This window comes from Apteryx rowi, unplaced genomic scaffold (assembly GCF_003343035.1).
Source record: "Apteryx rowi isolate R43461 unplaced genomic scaffold, aptRow1 scaffold_5, whole genome shotgun sequence".
Lineage (NCBI taxonomy): Eukaryota > Metazoa > Chordata > Aves > Apterygiformes > Apterygidae > Apteryx > Apteryx rowi.
In genome coordinates, this window is record NW_020450760.1 from 8,628,247 (window position 1) to 8,646,884 (window position 18,638).

Sequence of the window (18,638 nt, forward strand, 5' to 3'; positions counted from 1 at the left end):
CTCCGCGGGGCGGGAGCCGCCGCCGCCGCGCGCCCTGCCGCCTCCTCGCTGCGCGCCGCGCAAGTGCTGCCCCTCACCGCACCTGCGGCTGCGCCCCCCGACCAGCCCCGGCTGCGCCCCCCGCGGAGGCAGAGCCGCGGGTTCATCCCTCAAACGCAGAACTCGCGGGACGCTCTGGGGCCGAGGTGCTGCAGGCTCTGCGACGCCCGGGTGCCCGGGCCCCTCGCTGGCCACAGCCCCACGGCAACCGGCGTCTAAAGTTAATGATACGCCCGTTATGTCAAAGCAAGAAAAATTACTCCATTTTGCCAAAAGAGGGCACCGCTTTCTCTACAGGCCCCATTACAAAGTCTTTTCTCAACAAGTTGTTAAATCTCCCTTCTCCAACACCGAACAATTAAAGGGAAATCGTGTTTGAAAGACAGGTGCAGTTCTCCAGTTGCAATGTCATTTAAAATAAATTATTTTCAGTGTCAAAGTGCTCTCCATCAAAGCCTTCTGGAAAGATAATTGTTACTATAAAAAGAAAAAGCCAAACTCAGCAATATCTGGCAGTTATTACAGTGCTGAACTATACTTTAAAATGATTAAGGATTAAATTCATACTATATTAGTATATAAACACTCTTTCCAATGAAATACAAGTTAAATATATATTATTTTTAAAAGGAGCTTAATAAAGTATTACTACAACATTTACTTTTTTCATTTTGTATGAATTATGTTGCAGCTAAAATGCAGTAGCAACTAATACTAACTATTATGAATCTTAGTGGCAGATAATCATGCACTTAATATGAAACTCATCAATCATCTCAGAGTCTGAGATRCATTTGTGTCTTGGGTATTCGTTCAAGTCCTTGGAGTGGACTGTGCAAATCTGCAGCAGGTTTCCAGAGAGGATTGCAAAGGACTTGCCAGAGGATCTGCTTGGGGAGGCTGGCACAGAGAGGGGACAAGTCCTTTTCCCAAGTAGCAGAGCAAGCCAATAGCAGCCGAACATGAATGAGAGTCAGGCTTCCTGTTTGTTTTTCCTTCCTAGTTATTGCTACTCATAGGTGATAAGTAACACATTATGTTGCAGGATTTTATTCCTTCTTTACTCTTCTTCACCATAGACTGACATATGGCAATTAATATTAGCAGAGATGGAGGAAGACATTAGTTAGCCAAAAAAAATTAAAAGATTAGATGCTAGTCATACTCTGTGCTAAGTGCAAAAAGACAACCACATGCTTCCATAAACACACACTGGTATATCTTTAAAGTTATTGACAGTTTCTATTAAAGGAAAAAAAAAAAAACCCACACTATTTCCCTGCTAGTCTTTGCCAGGCAGAGAGACCATGGATCCAAATCAATACTCTCCCAGCACGCATGGGTACTGACTGAACACTCTTGGCCTACAGTGAAGTTTCTGCCCACCAAAATAGGGCTTCTGTGGCTTGGATTAGCACAAGGTGAACAACAGCCTTTAATTGCTTGTGACCATGATATCCACGTGATCGCCCAAAGAAATGTGAAGTGTGATCCAGGGATAATCATCCATGAATACTGAGTCTTCCCTATTATTTTCATATATATATATATATATATATTTTTTTTTTTTTAAAGTGAGAAATAGTTACTTTTGTGTTGGCTTTATCTATATTAATGTGGCGGTCCCTCCGTACACAAGAGCATCTGGCACATGTCTGAAAGACAAAGAACTACTATCATTAAGCATCAAAAATTGCAAGTTACCTTGTCAAATCTGATCTTTATTAAAATATTATAAAGGACGTGAAGCGATTTAATCTCTTGAGACAGATGTCCAAAAGGCCCAGTCAGCTCTAAGGGCATGTTCCCTATTAAGGGATAGAGTGAATGTGAGCTTTATATTGAGGGAAATCCTTAAGGGGAAAAATGAAAAGATAGCTGACAAATATCACGCGTATGGTACCATTTTATTGATTTAAGAACCCTTTGTCTCTTGATTTCCCTTGTTTAAATTAAGGTGCTTATTCTAAATAATACATTCCTGTAAAAAGGTCACTATTCCCATTGCTCTTGGGTAGATAGCTGGGAAAACTTGAGCATGCAAAGAACAGAGGGTAAAGATGCAGTCGATTATCCAGAGCATTTAAGCTGGGCTGAATAACCTCCACTTGATGTCACACTGTACTGTGCAATGCATGAAATTCAGCTGTGTATCCTCTATTAGCACTCTGCTTCCCAAAAGGCACATTCCTATTGCAATATGGCTAGGGTTCAAGTGTTTCCTCCCAGAGAAAATAAGTTATTTTTCAGTCCAACATAATTCTATATTGCTCCACAACACAGTCAGCCATTTTCTTACTCAATTATTGGGCATGGAGTTCAATAAATGTTTCAAGAAATGCAACGTGTTCACTAGTGTAAGAACACAAGTTAGCTTTTAGTTTTGGGGAGGGTGAGGAAAAAAGGGTTAAACATCTTGCTGACATTTTAATTAACAAGAAATCCAAATTAACATCTTGTGAGCCTGAACTCTGAATACACTACCATTAACTTCAGTACATTCATTTGTGGTACTATATCAAATTAGCAACACATGCCTTACCTCAGCAGCACAAGCACACAGTTCCATCGTGTTTATATATGCCGATATTGAGTGATGAAAAAAAATTAGTGGTGGTGAGGTTTAGAACAATTGTAAGTAATACAAAAAACCCATTGAGTTTACTAGTTCTGTTTCTATTGTTAAATTATAAGCCCTATAATTAGGAAAGCCAGTCATCCAGTATTCTAATAACAATTAGCAACAATGTCTGGCTGGAACAGAGCTGCTATTAATGCACCAGCAAATAATGTGGAAGACTCTCAGAGATTTGGTTACTGTATCTCATTGATAGTGTCAGTGCTTTTCAACTGAACAGCACATTTGGAAGTGTTAACCTGGTACACTTAACTAAAATGCACTGCTTGTCTTTGGAGAAGCTACAGAAGAGCTCAGTATACTGCCAGACAAGATTTACACCTAATGAAACATCTTGCCAGAACAACCAAGAAACCAGCATTCTATCACCTTTTTCAGCTGAACAAAAATTTTTCAAACTTAACCTCAATGTTACCAAACTAATCTGAAAAAAAAAAAAAAAATCACTTCATAAACACGTGGCACTTGGGGCATCTAGACTCATCTGTTGCATTAAGAGTTTCAGAGAGGTTACATCCATCAGGGAGTCACACTGAATGCAAAGTAAGGAACACAGTTTCTTGCCTTTATCTAGTGAACTCATTTCGCACAAAGCAGAAGACCATTCAACAGACATTTTCATGGTAGTTGTCTCCAAAGTAATAAGACTTTATTTTAAACTGAAAGACAATTTTTTTACTCTGATTAATACATCTGGGTCATAGCACCTTGAAAACACTGCAGCAACATATGGAAAACCATAACTGGTGATTAGTTTGTGTGAGCAGAGATAAAGTTTTCATAAATGAAGAAACAGAAAAGCTAGAATATTACAAAAAATAGTCAAGGACAGACTGTAGGATAAAATAGAAAATTATTTCTTTAAACTTACAGCTCTTTTCAACCTCATTAGTACTTTTTGCTATGTTCCTTTTGCCCTTCAGGATGCCAGTTACAGCTGTTCATATTAAAAGAAACTCTGAGGTCACAGAGATGGCATGGTGTGAGGTAACGTCAGTCTTGGGGCTAAATTCTGACATCCTGGGTCATAGTGATTAATTCTATAGCAGGAAAATGACATAAATTTTATTGATGTCAACAGAAAAGTCTGTGGGATTAGGTAGTATCCAGCATAACAAAGAACATTAAAATCTTTTCTGGCTTGTTCCAGTATGCACATTGGGTAGCTGGAATATGTCAAAGTGAATACATTACATTAATCTACTGACCTCAATGTTCAGTTTTCAATACTGTATCTGTATTTATTCATTTTTATTTACTTGGAATTTTGAGTACAGATATTTTTCCCTATTACTTGTTCATATTTGATGACTGGAAGACAGGTTGAAATATCAAAACTGTAGAAAGCTTTAACAGAAGAAAGCACCAGGAATTAGCATATCACTAATTACTCAAAAAAGCACAGTAACACATTTAGGAAAGCCACCAAATGAGTCAACTACAATATTGTGCGTTTTTGTAATCACAACATGTGAAACAAAACACATCGTACCTTTTGCACCTTTTTACCTTATACAATGCTGGATTTCATCTCAACTGCAGTGAAAGTTCTCCAGATAGATTCACTGGATCATGGCCTTAAAGAAACCAAGATTAGATCACTGCTTTACTATGTGACTTTAGTAAGAAACTGCACAGTGTTGCACTGCCCCAGATTGAAGATAAAGTCTTTGCAGAATCACAAGCAACCACCAACTCTCCTTTCTTGTTCCAGAACAGAGTAAACTGGTATCATCACATTATGTTAATGGCTACAGCAATGCAGTCCAGTACTGAAGTGCAATTACGAAACCAAAGCTCCAGTCCTCCACCTCGCTCTCTCCTTCTGCAGTGCGAGTGGCAGCTCTGCAGAGTTTTCTCCCCATCTATGCTGTGACCTCTGTGATGGACAGATGGCTTATAAAAATCAGTATGGGACCTGGACAGCCAGGTTAAGAGTCAGTTAAGCTTTTAGGAAAGGTAACCAATTGCATTAGCCACTGAAATTGGCTAGAGCCTGGTCAAATCATTTTAGCCATTTAGCCAGAGAAAAATGCTTTACTTTTTTTCTTTACAACCTAATTAGCAACACTGCAGAAATGTATGTGCATTATTTGCACTGGCATATATTGATGAACATTACCAATGAATCCTTTCACTGATGTTGTAATGAAAAGCACTCAATTCTGAAGGGGCACCAGATCAGATTCATTCTCAGCAGGAAGAGAAAATTCATCAGCAATTTATTGAATAAAAAAGATGTGCTGAATTCTAATTACTTCTACAGACAGCACTCTTGCCCCCCCCCCTTTTTTTTTAACCCGCTCCAAGCAAACCATCTTTTAAAAATAAAGGAGAAGCACATGAGTCTAACAGATCTAAATATCACTTTAACCAAAGACCACACACTGAGTGCAACCTGAATTACCCAATTACCCATTCAGCTGTGGGTTAGACTAGGTTGCCTGTTTCCTCCTTTGCCTTTTTCATAGGTTCACTTTTGAAATGTGAGGACCCCTACGTTACCCCAGACAAAATTCTGACACAAATGATCATGTATGGTTTAACTAGTTACCAGAATCAAATGAAATGCAAGTGAAAACAGGAACACTGTGAAATAATGACATGTAACAAAAACAGTAGTAGGAAAAATGGAATTTTAAAAGTACCCTGCACAAGAGGAGTTCTAAATTTTTATTCTAACACTTAGGGAATGTACTTAAGTCTGTCCTGGCACCTGAGAGGCTGCACATCTTAAGAATGCCTGTAGAAACTTTCAATTAAACAGCATTTTCTGGCTGTTGATGTTCTGTCAGTAGCTTTCTGGACAGCTCTAATACATCATCAAGCCCAGCTGTGTTGGGGTTCTGTTATAGGCTTGACTGCAAGACTGTTGCCAGCCTGAAATTTTAGCATCTTTGGACAATTTCTTCAAAACAAGTTTTCCTTATTCTTCTGGAAGAGCAGAAGTTTAAATAGAACTACATGCATACCTGTTTAAATCAAGCCCAACCTTTGTTTGAAACATGAATTCACCTCACCTGCATATTGCTAAGCAAGTCAAACTAACAGCCTCTATTCTTTCCTTCTAACTCTGCCACCCAGCAGTGCCTCACTTCACAGGCTTATACCATAGTAAAAGTTGCTTTGAGTCACAGCTTTGTGCTGAAAAATTTCCCAAGTTTTCTAGAAGAATGAATCACTCTATTTGTTCCCACAATGGACTTTGGAATGATCTTCTGACAGTGGATTAATCTGAGTGCTGGAAAACTGAAATAAAATCATGCTAAGTTCCTGGAGACCAAAAAATTCCATCTGGAATTCAAGCATGAATGCCTCGCAGCCGGTCAAACCACTGTGTGCAAAACCAGAAATGTTCATATATGTAACATTAATAAATCACAACATTCTTCAAATTCATGATCAATGTCTATTAATTATTAGCCTAACTTCCAGGAGTCCTAAAGTTTTCTTTGTATGAAGACATCTGTATACTTAGAACTTCTTTAATTCTCAGGCTGAATCATGAAAATAATTAAAGTGAGAACATGCTCTGTAAAAAAAGAATATAACAATGGCTAGGAAGTTGTTTATCATCTGTTTTCAGAGCACACTTCTCCGTTTACCAGTTACTTTCCCTGATCCCCATCTCTTCAAGCTCATCAGGGACAGAACCAATTATTGCATGCAGTATAAATAGTAAAGTTTATGCTTATGGAACTGAGGAGAGATGGAAACCAGAAAGCAATCTTCTAGTCTGTTCCACTGACAACCCAACAGCATCCTGCCCTCACTCTGCTTGCATTTTTTGCAAAGTTCTCAAAACTGGATAAAGAAGTAATAACAATTACAGGGACCACCTCTGAATTGCCAACACTGGCTAAGAACTGAACAACCTAAGTTACTGGTATTTGCTGTGAAGAACGAGTGTAAAACTGTTATAGGCAAGGCTATCTAGCTCTACGCTCTGTAAAAAAGAGACTGTAAAATAAAGCTTTCCAACCATGACCCAAAGCCATAAGCTTTTTGATTTGAGAGATCATCTCAAAACTGCAGAGAAGTTAATTTAACAGAATTTAACTAGAGAGGGCACGAAAGGGAAAGAATATGAAAGACTGAAAAGAAGCAATACTTTTTAATGTTGCTCTGTCGATTGGTATGTGACAATGTAGGAAAACAACAAAAAACTACTCATTTCTAGGCAGACGCTGTGACAATTTCATGAAGACCTACCTTTTCTAAGGTAGCTTTTCAATAAAACAAGGATAGAATTGCAAAATAAAACAACATTAAATAAACATTAGGCAGAAGTACACTCCCAGCATATGCCAAACCATCTTGGAGAATGAGACTGCAAAATGAAAGATGTAGCACTAGAACAGTTACCCAGTCGGATTATTTGGGAACCAGAGGGAAGTACGAATAAAATACTGCATTGTACAATAAGACTTTCAGAACACAGGACCATACATCCTATAAGCACTATTAAGACTACTCCTCAGCATCCAAGTCTATCCACTCGAACTGTTTTGGACAGTACTTGGACATCTGCTGCAAAGAGAAAAAGAAAAAAAAAGAAAAGGATCGGGAAATAATTGACATGACATACTGCAAAAAGCCAAAACAGCAAGTAGCATCAGATCTTGTATTAGAAGTGATAATTACCAAAGCAAGGTTCAATGCAATTTGAAATGTGCACACACTTAGAAGATAGAACAAACAAGATATATCAACAAGATTGACTTTATTTGTACTTTAAATATTACATTAAAAAAAAAAACTTTTATTAGAACTAGCAGGGGCCAAATGACAGTCTCGTAGCACAGCAAGTTTTAAATCCATTACAGCTAAAAATGCAGAGGGAATCTCTGAGAACAGTCTATGCTCATTTCAACCTTGTAAAGCATATTGGGAACCACAGTAAGGAAAAAAAAATACAAAAGGTATTTAAAAATGCAGTGTTATGAGTTATTATATAAAATAACAGAGTCACAAATTCTCCAAAAATCTCATTATCAATATTTAAGTAATTCTTCCGAGCTAGCCATTACAGCTTAAAAACAGAAATAGGCAGTCTCACATCTAGTGTGGAAGGCTCAGTGTCGGCAGATGAAGTATCACAGAGCACCGGAAACTTTCATGATGGAACCCACATATTCCCATGTGTATCAGGGGCGTTAGTGTAAGGAATATTCCAAATCCATGGGCGATCTGTAAACCAAACCAAGAACATGTTCATGAAAAATTCACTTATTAAATATGAAATGTTGATCCTCCTCCTCCTTCTCCCCCTTGGGAGGAAGAGGAAGGTTAAAACTCCCACTGGTTATCACATCACTACGCGCAATTTCAGCTTACTGAAAATATTTATCCAGCTTTTTTGTTGTTTTTTAAAAGGTAAGATTTAATTATAGACTTTTTATAAAAGGCTTTGCTTTTCCCCTAAATGTTATTTTAAATGTAAATATCACAACCTGACATCATCGCCCCAGCTGTAAGAGAAGTTTATTTCAAACAGCATACAAGAACTGTAATGCAACCAAAATTGCTTTGGCCCAGAGGCAATAAGTTTTGTGCTGCATATCTCTTAACTCAATGGAATTATAAATAAGGATTATAGTATTTTTTCCACAGGGACAATAAGAATTTAGTTTTTAAGAATGACCCTGCACAAACTCAGAAATGTTCAAGTTCTCACCTCACTTCTCCAAACATTACATCTTTAGATGAGCAATAGGTTTGCAGCAGATGGTTCCCTCCCTCCACTTCTGTGAGTACAGAAGATATTCCCACCTTCACACTCTTGGGAAGCAGAAAAGGCAAAGCAGCATGAGCTAACCGATAGCTCTGTAACCTACTCTAGGCTCTTCCTCCCACCATATACATGTTGCAGAAGATCAGCTTGTTTAGGAAGCCAAACTATTATTCTACTTCTCTCAGGCTACTGATATACAGAAAAAATTCCTTGATTCCTTTCAGAATGATCTGTCTCAGATAAGTTTACATAAATCTAGCCTGGTTCATTTCTCTATCTACAAAATGAGCCCTGAAGGAAGACAGTAACAGTAATCTGTACAGTGGATAGATTCAACTGAATTTACGGAAGATGACAGTACTTCATTTATCAAAACCAGGCTTTTCTATATATGATATACGTGTATTCTAGATAAGGAAGATTGGCTACATGCTTGTCAATCTAAGTTTTAGGTAATCTATTGACTATGGTTATTACTGTGCAAATTCCAAGTTTATGGGATCCAATACCAGTTCTCACAAAATACAAAGTGAGAATTACTGGTAGAGAGAATAGGAATAAGAAAGTGACAGGAGCAATAACGAATGGATCACATTATACAACAGTATGCTCTGCCACAGACACCAAGCCAGCTAAACATGTGGCTGGGAGAGCATTTCTGCAAAGCACCCCTTTTTCACACGCTGCTAGAGTAAGTTCAATTCTAGGAGTACTGTTGTTCTGTATGTTGCAGCAAAACATATCCCAACCATGAAAGTGTTTTACAAATGTGTCCATTTATAGTGGTAAGAGGGTAAGATAGAATAAAAACTTTAGATTACAACAAAATTGAATCTGCTTGACATGGAGAAAAAAGTCTCTACATTTAGATTTTATAAAGACTGATAGGGAAGTTACAAGTCACAGAAGCATAATCACTAGAGAAAGCACAGCCTACGCAACAAATGCCATCTTTCACATAATGTTATAAAAGGACAACAAACAAAGCAAGCATTGATCTCTTCCCCTGTTTTAAAACCATGATATAGTTTCTGGATGGAATAAGTAGTTGTCTGGCTTTTGGTAACCCTGGATAGGTGATTTCCAAGAAAAAAGAATTAAGAGGCTTTAGAGAGTTGATGGAACTTTAGCATCCAATTGACAGTGCATTGCCAAAAACTCTCTCTGGTTTCTGGGATACCTAGACCAAGTGATCCCTTAGAAGAAGTAGCACCATTATCTCCCTAAGCTTCTTTTATCCGCCTCTTGCCTGAAAGCCATGTGTACCTTTTCTATTTTAGGTGAATACCTTACTACAGAGCAAATGTTACCTTTCCAATCCCACTATAGTAAACAACAATCCTGAAATTAAGCCCAGAAGTCTGGGCACAAAATAAAGTTAATGTTGGAAGAAGCATTAAGGCTTACATATTTTCAGATTTGATTACTAACCTTTATATATGACATCAGAATAAATCCAGTCCCACTCAAGCACTGAAATCTGGGATCGGGAGTACATTATGCAGCTTAGACCTATCCATCTTCACTACAATTTGCAGTTACTCTTTAATTCAGCAGAATATACAGACAGAGGGAGACTCAGAGGTACAAAAATAACACAAGTCACCCTTTAAAGCACTCAGAGGCTTCAATACCTAATTCAATAATCGAGTTCTATTCTACTGTGCCAATCCTAAAAAATTAAGTTCTTCTTAGGATAGCTAAGAATGTACTTAGCAACTTGTTCTATTAATGGGGTGCTGTTGGCTTTATAAAAAACATCTGATGCTACTATAACAAGGTATGTGTAAAATTATTACTGAAACAGATTAAAATTCAGTTTAGAACACATCAATTGAGGCTTCCCACATAAAGTGGTTGCCATATTTAAAGTGTACAGCCTGCTACCTCCATATACACACTTAAAAATAGTCACAGATCCTCCTGTTCCTTGTGCCTCTTCCCCCTTTGTGCAGCTCTGGACCTTGGAAATTCACCAGTCACTGGAAGAGGTCCTCTGCTAGGATGGGAACTGAACTTTAAGAGGGTGCTTGAGTTATTGAGGGAACTAGTAGCAGAACGGCTTGTACAGCTGTATATGTTGTATTGCAATTTAAAAGCAGAATTTGCTTTGTTTTTCAAAGTGTTGATGTGATGACAAAAGAGTCCTTTGCACGTCTGTCAGACCTTTCCCAAACTATGCTAAAAACTTAATGACTGTGTATTCAAGTTCCTCTTAGTACAGCAGATTTTCTCAATCAGTAAAGTGTGTGATACCTAAAAACCACAAATTACATTATATTCCCTGACTACAGTGAGCAGCTTACTCCTTTGCCAGTACTAAAAACTGGAGCTATATCCATTTGTATAATATGAGTCTGTTGAAAAACTTCTCAAGGGGGTGAAACCAAAATGACATGAGAATCAATTCTCAAGCCTTCCAAATGAAAGGCTGTGCTTTCTCAAGATCAGGCCAAGCTGTATAGGCAAGAGATGTACTAGCAATAGTGCAAGTGAGATGTGACAATGGAGCTGTAGGAAAAGAGAACTTTATATGATAAAATAGCAGTACTCATCTGAAAGATTCTAAAGGGAAATAAAAATCTAAATATTACCAGCAAAACACAAGGAAATTTTCATTATAAATATCTAGCTAAGATAGGCTGTTGTCTCCATATCTCCCAAATACTAGGCTGAATCATTATTTGTTTTACTTCCAAGGAACTCTTGAATTATATACATGATCTATAGATTTTGATTGGCTTTCTCTCATCTTAGTACTACCAATACAAACATTCAGTTTTTTCATAGTCTTTTTTGCTGTGGCATCCTGAAACAAGTCTGACCTGTTAGTAAACTAGAGAGGAGTTCAGGAAATTATAGTATCAATATAGTTTATCTGTCAAGATATTAAACAGTTCTATCATCTACCAGATAAATTCTTTTTCTAAGTTCCATAACTGTTCTGTACTGAAGATGTATCTGCTGCCCTCAAATGGGTTTCTGCTGTTCAACCAACAAGTGGAAGTGAACAACTACAGTTGTTCAAAGCAGCAATTTGCAAAGAGTTTGTAACATACAAGCTGTATACAACAAATGTTATCTGCTAAAAATTAATGAGGTCCTGTGTCACTTCAGAGTGGGAATGATCTTTGTTTTAAAACTGCCAAATATAAAATGTGCATGTTATTCCCTGCAGCAAGAGAAAGATGTAAGCTACATATATCACGCATAATAAAATTGATAGTTTCCTCCTGCAACTCCATTTCTCTCATTTTGTGCTGGTTATTTAAAACAGTTTGGAAGAAACAGTCTAAAGGAAAAATGCCAAAGATTTTATGTGCAACCTTAATTTTAATCTCTTAGGATAACTACTTATTGTTACATTTCCTCAAATTTTAACTACAGATTTTGCACTCTGCAGAAGATGAATCAAAACACATGCAAGATGTGCAAAAACTAAACTGTACATCATACACCTGCCCTGAAAAAGAATAACCAAAATAGGGTGCTTTTTTAAACTCTTGGGTTGACTAACTGTTCACGCAAAATATTAAGTGGTGAATTTGTCATCTCATGATGCCCTCAGCTAATGATCTGAAGCATATTCTAGAAGACCTCTCTTAGCCCAGAGAGTCTAGTGATCTTCAAGTCTGTGACTCTACTAAAACAATACATGGAAGTGGTAAAGCTAAATGGTGATTTTGTGACTCAAATTTCCTCTGGTACAAAATGCTAATTTCTTCATGACTGTTATAAACTATAATAATAATTTGGGTTACACCTAAGAAGGAAACTGATGCCAACACAGATCTAGATTTGTCCCAAAAAAATCCTGGTATGTGAACTACAGTGACACTGTTTACTTGCTGCTTCATACATTCAAAATTAGACTTCTAAACATATTTATAATGTATGTTTACTAGACTGAACACTCAAAGCAAGGGTAAGTGAAATATTTTCTATTGGAAATATTAGTATTGCTAGAAAAAGGACAGGCTTCTAATTGTCGTCATCTCAGAAGGAAGGGTGTTCTCTTAGGGTTTCTACCATATTAAACATGCTGAGAAGTTCTCTAATAATTCAAATACAACACTTCGCAAGTCAAGTTCTTTCAAACTTTAAAAAGTACACAAGTTCCATGTAGCTATGCAATATCAATTAGGAAAAAAAAAAAAGGAAGTTACTGAAAAATACGAGTGACTTCCCCACAGGTCATCTTCCCTAATTTTAATTCCTTCACAAATATTTTAATTGCATGGTAGAGGAAGTAGAGAATTCTAGGACTTTTGGAAGAGAAGCAAAGGAGGGAGAAAGGTAGAGACAAAGGGCAGTAACATTTTTCCAGGGCTCTTCTGACCTCCCAAGGATACAGCAGGTCCCTGTAGGGATGCTCAGGGCAATAAAAAATTCCTTTAGCTTAGCTGGACAAAACACTAATTTTTTTTAGGCACTCAGTCACTAGAACAAAGAAAGACAAATGAAAGTTATCCCAAGTCATTAAGTAATTTGTTTCTAGTCATAGGATAAAACCAAATATCTGAACACACCAGAACTGCAGACAAACTTACAACACCCTGAAGTTTTTCCTGTTTTAGTCCACACTGAACACCTGCTTGAATGTAAAAAAAAAAAAAAAAAGTTACTGGTTTCCTGAAATCACTACAAATATCTCCTAAATGTAATTTCACCATACTCTCAATTCCAACTCATTGAAAAACTGGACAGAATACCAAGCGCGGAATATCTGAAGTTACAAGGAAAAGGTCAATTTGCTCTTCATTGCAGCATGGCAATGGAATATTGAAGTGAGCAGGGCTCTTCACAAAGGAGAGAGACCTGTTCATGTGAGACATGTTACAGATCCTTTTGTACATTCTTAAAAAAACTGAAATAATGGCTGTCATAGGCTGCAAACATTAGCTAGTGTGTAACTAATAAATTGCTAAGTGAACTGCTCATTTTTTCCAAAATGCTTTAACTTGTATTAAAGCAAATTTCCATCTTATTTGACCATTGTTCTTCAAGTCTCTCATGGCATGGGATTATACAGTTTTATCCCACACTTAAGGGTAAAATTGATTTCTACTGGGAAATAATGAAATGCATTTTCATACATTTTCAGAAATTGTTAGAATGGCTGAGGAAAAACCCTCTATAGTTGCTGTGTATATATAGTATACGTAGTTCCACTCTACCTTTAGGTTCATCTGAAGTCAGCTGGAACACATCTTGACTTCTTGTATGAACATATATTTTCTGTATGCTATTAAGTCAACTGAATAGCCAGGTTCTTTCCTTGATTTGAATACATACACTGAAGAGAAAACTGAACTGGAAGTAACTGTTTATCAGAAACTACTTAGCCCCTACTTTGTAGGTTCTTTCAGAGGGTTTCAACAGTTCCTGAACAATTTTTTAACAGCTTAGAAAATGCTTATATGAATTCCTATCTTGTAACCCAGTCACAATTTAAAGAACTACCCATAAGTATATTATTTTAGCTCATCCCTTTTTCAGTAACACTGTAAGAGAGTTCCATAACATGTGTACAAGATTAATAAACCTGAAATCTGGCAGACCAATAATGCAGAGAAACTGTTGCAGAAGTGTTTCATCTGCTGAGGTCCTCCTAAAAGAGCAGAGCCACTAAAGCAAAATCTAATTGCACTTAAACATACCTTTAAAGTTAAGTGTAACTCACTACAAAAACCAACCAAACAAAAAATATATATATAGGGCAAGCAGCCCCAAATACTTAAGCTTACTATAATAGAGCAAGAAGCACAGATTCACTGATTCATTGGGCTAGTTAAACTTATAACCTCAGTTTTCCAACAATTTTTAGGTCCAAAACCCAATTTCTCAAGCTTGTCCCCYCCCTTTCCCCCAAGCAAAATGTCATCCTAGGTAGTTAGAATCAGCCACCACTTGATACTAAAATATTCCTGATCTGATTGCTCTGACAGACAGCTTAAACTTCTCACCTCAACTTGAAGCAATTATACTACTGCCAGCAATGGTTTGAGACAGAGTTTAATGTTATTCCATCTTCCCTTCAGAAAGATCTAAGGACTTCAGCTGACACAAGCAGGTGGAATTTACCTGCACATGTATTATAAAACATGGCCTTCCATGAGAGTACATAGGAGGCAAAAGTTAGAAATACAACTGCAAACTATGTGAAAGCCACAGGAAAATTTTAAATATGCTACGTGCCACAGAGAGGATAAAGCATGATTACCATATCAGAAGCATCTTAAAGCACATCAATACATCTTTCAGTGAATAAAGCAACAGCTTAGCCTACAATTGTATTTCAGTGGAGGATAACCCATCCTTCTGGGAGAAAAAAAAAGTGCAAAACCAAGAAGTTATCTGTCTCACAACAATCTCAATTTATATTGTTTAAAATTTTTGGAAGAAAAGGAGAAGGAAGGAGGAAGAAAATCTTCATAATTGTTCCTCCAAAAGATCCTATCCTTCTGTTTTGCCTAAACCTGGGATTTAGAATGAAACCCACTCTCTGACTCATGAGGCAGATGAGACCTACAGGCAAAGGTAGAAAAGATCTTCCATAATTTTTTTCTCCTTGCAATATGGGGTAAAGAAAAAGTAGGACAGGGATTAAATTATTTCACTGTTATTGAACTTAATAAACTTTAAAAGATGTTGGATCAAACCCATGAATTATCATCACTGAAATCAGACAGACTATTTAATCATTTATTGATGAGTTTACCAGTGTATCTCCTGAAAAGCATTTTATTGCTTTTCAAGATTCAAGATACATTTATTTCACTGTAACAGTTTTCACACTGGAGCCCAGGTCCCATCTGATGAATAGTAGTTCATATGACAGATAAAGGCATTGTGGCAGGATAACAAAGAAGAATCTGCTCAAGTAAAAACATTTTCACAAATTAAGGACCAGCTTTTCTTTCACTTTGTCTGTTACCGTTTTATGTGCAATCTAGACTTCTGTTACACTGAGTATGTCTCATCTAAGATTTGAATTTGCACAAGTACAGCAAAATTGATTTTGGTATACCTAACTTATACTTGGAACATTCATGGCAAATGTATGGCCCTGTTCCTGACCATCTGTTCCTCATTCTCTCCATTTCTCTTCCATCCTGCTGCTGAAAGGGATTTTCTGATTATATGAAAATGTGCTGCTTGCTTTCCCATGTTTAGAGAATCTGAGTTCGTGGAAAATCCCCTGGAGCATTCTCTCCTTCAATTATAGGGATCAGTCAATATGGTTTCTTTAGGGAAAGGATAATTACTTGTATTTCTGCTTCTCAAGACTTCATTAAAATGAATCTATTTATATCACTGTCTAGAGACTTTGGGAGTTGATAACCATACTGTTAAGGATAGATTATTTTATGATAACTCCATCCCATAACATAGACATTCTTTAAACATCTTTTCCACCAGGAGGTTTAAGAACTGAAAGAGAATATTCAGAAAAGATATGTGAAAAGGTATAGGTAGCTGACTTTGCTTCCACTGAAAGGAATGCCTTTCAACTCCATTCCTTTCAAACACTGAATTCTGACCTTTTCATGGGAGAAAGCAGAGACCCAAAAGCTGAGCTACAACCAAATTCTCTCCTCAAAGAAGCTTTCCATACAAAAGGGAAAGAGGGGGGAAAAAAGTATCTTTCATGTATATTTTGACCAAATGGAATGTCACCAATGCAGTAGATAAAAATGCCAGAATTAAAACAGAAACAATGTTAATTATATTGCTAAATTTTAGTAGGAAGAAGACAGTGTATGTAGCAGATCTGAGAATACACACATATGGATTCTTATTTTTAGTTTTGGATTTTTGGAAATTTTAAATCAAAGTATGGCATTTTAGAAAAACCTTTCAAAAAGCATCAGTTTGGGCATTAGCTACCAACCAGACATCAGTGCTTACATGTCCCAGAGTGCAACAGTTACAACTGGCAGTATATAAGGATTCATTCACCAGTACAGATGTTCACAGTACTCACTGGAATATCAGCTAATATATGACCACTTACAGCATATTTATAAGAAGAATTGAAAGCCAACTCGGTAATAATGGTAGTATGGAATATAGTCTTCCCCTTTAATTAGCAAGTAATCCAAGCACAGAAAAAAAAAAAAAACACCCCCACCCCTCCCCCCAAACAATACTAACAGTATTTAAGCAGACAATGTGTTTTTACCTGGTAAGTGGTAATGATACATTGAATCAGCATTTCTATATTGAGCCAGTATTTTTTCACTGGGAAAACTGAAATATCATATATGAATTCTTTTAGATGGCTTAAGAGAATGCAGTAAGCTCTTAAAGCATCGTTGCAAGTTATAAAAGTAACATGTATTACATCCTGCAGACTCAAAGTCTTGTTGAAGCTGCTATAAAAGTATATAATATATATACTTTTAACTTTCTGAAGTCATGCCTTACCTTTGCTTCCATACTGTTCTGGGGGCAAGTCATAAGGTACAGGAAAAGATGTTGCTGGATCATTACTTTCCGAAAGCAGCTTCCCTTTTACATGAAAGTAACCTTTGTCCAGTCCCTATAGAGGAAGGGTAATATAAAGGAAAGGACTTATTAGTTGGGGGGGGGGGGGCGACCCAAAACCCAAAAACCTTAGTTCATTGTGGATTCTCTTTCAACAAAAAGTTGTTTTATAAACAAAATACTTTGCTTTCCTTACTGAGACACAAGATACTTACTAAAGCATCTTTCTGTCTTAAGAATTCAGCCTCTCTTATCTCTACTACTTCAGTCTCTTCTTTCTTTCACGTTCATTGGTTTGGCCCCATAGGTAGGTCCACATGGAACATGTTCTACCTTCCCAGTCCCTTACACATCTACCCACCTATTTCCATATTCAGGTGGAAGACAGGCTTGTGGTCTTGTTTCTGTGAGCAACAGAACTGAGCACAGCAACGCGTGAGCACAGACCTCTATTGCTCACAGAAGCCAGACCAAAATTGCCTAAGGTCTTTGCTAGTACCATATAGGCAGCGTATCCTAATACAACAAGCCGTTGCTTCTTTTGCATAAACACCTAGGGACACTGGAATCAAATTTTAATTATGACTATTAAACATAGTGTTTAATATTTAACTAATGGGAAAAGCTTTAAAAAAATTCTGTTTAATTTCATCTTGACCATATTAGATCTAAGTGTGTTTTGTGAACTGAATTAAACTTGTAATACACAAGCAAATCTTCAAAGCCATATTTTTCAGATAATTTAGGTAATGCCACGTATACTAAAAAAATCATATATAGATTTGAAAGTGCTTGAATTTAGAGTTTGACAGTGAATTTCAAGAGTGAAAGAGTACAAGTTAAGGACTGCAAAAAAAGATATGCTACAACACAATGCAATACAAGGGCAGATGAATTTGATGCAATTCAAGTAGCTTTGGCAAATAATATTGCTTAGCCATTTCTCCAAAGGAATGGGACCCCATTTGTAAGTTTTAACAAGTTTTTCAGAAGCAATCTCCAATGCTGAGATGCTGTGGTGGTGGACATGACAGCAACATAAGTCCATTCTGATTCAAATATAGTTTGATTAGAATAGACTACAGATTTAAAATCCATAAGTTTTTTTTATTCCAAAAGCATTCCTAAACTCAAGGGTAGTTTTCCAATCCTGAACATACAGACCCCTAAAAAAAGTCTGAACAGTAATTTATATTTTCATCCATGCTGTAGCACCCATCAGTCCGAGTTTTACTAGTCTACTGTTCTGTGACAGTAGAAGTAAGCTTCATTACCACTAAATTAAATCAGTTTGAAACGTAAGTGTCGATTGAATAAATAGCACCATTTATAGACATTATTTTTACAACACTACAAGTTTTTCTTTACTGAATGTTCACTTCATCAAAATGTTAGCGTTGTAAATAAGTCAGGAGAGGAGACAGCCATCTGACCACACAGTGCACAAGAGGCTATGGAGCCTCACACCTTTCCTTTGATATTCTGGAAACAACATAGCAGAGAAAAGGGAGAGCTACTAAAGACAATGTCAATCTATATTAGAGCAGCTCTAGCTAGCCAGCCCATGATGCTCCTTTAGAATATAGGACCTTAACTTATCTCATGACCCAAAGTAAAAGGAGATTAGTGTTTATGAAGTAGGAGATAGCACATATTACTTCAAGGACTAGGTAAAAATGCAGCCTTTTAAATGAAAGAAGAGGAAGGGTGTGTGGGGGGTGGGTTTTTTTTTTTTGG

General features: G+C 37.0%; 1 protein-coding gene across 11 annotated transcripts in view; it reads right to left on the reverse strand.

Annotated features, from left to right (window-relative positions):
• Positions 1-7,383: 7,383 nt before the first annotated feature.
• Positions 7,384-18,638, reverse strand: part of TDP1 (tyrosyl-DNA phosphodiesterase 1) — a 55,118-nt gene continuing 43,863 nt past the window's right edge. For 10 of the 11 annotated variants that reach the window (XM_026079424.1, XM_026079425.1, XM_026079434.1 and 7 more), the window contains 2 exons: positions 16,842-16,956; positions 7,384-7,867 (listed from right to left, as the gene is read on the reverse strand). In XM_026079424.1, coding sequence (XP_025935209.1) covers positions 7,794-7,867; positions 16,842-16,956 — 189 coding nt within the window. In that variant the 3' untranslated portion in view covers positions 7,384-7,793. The remainder of the gene's footprint in view (positions 7,868-16,841; positions 16,957-18,638) is intronic. The other variant, XM_026079429.1, reaches the window with a different exon arrangement.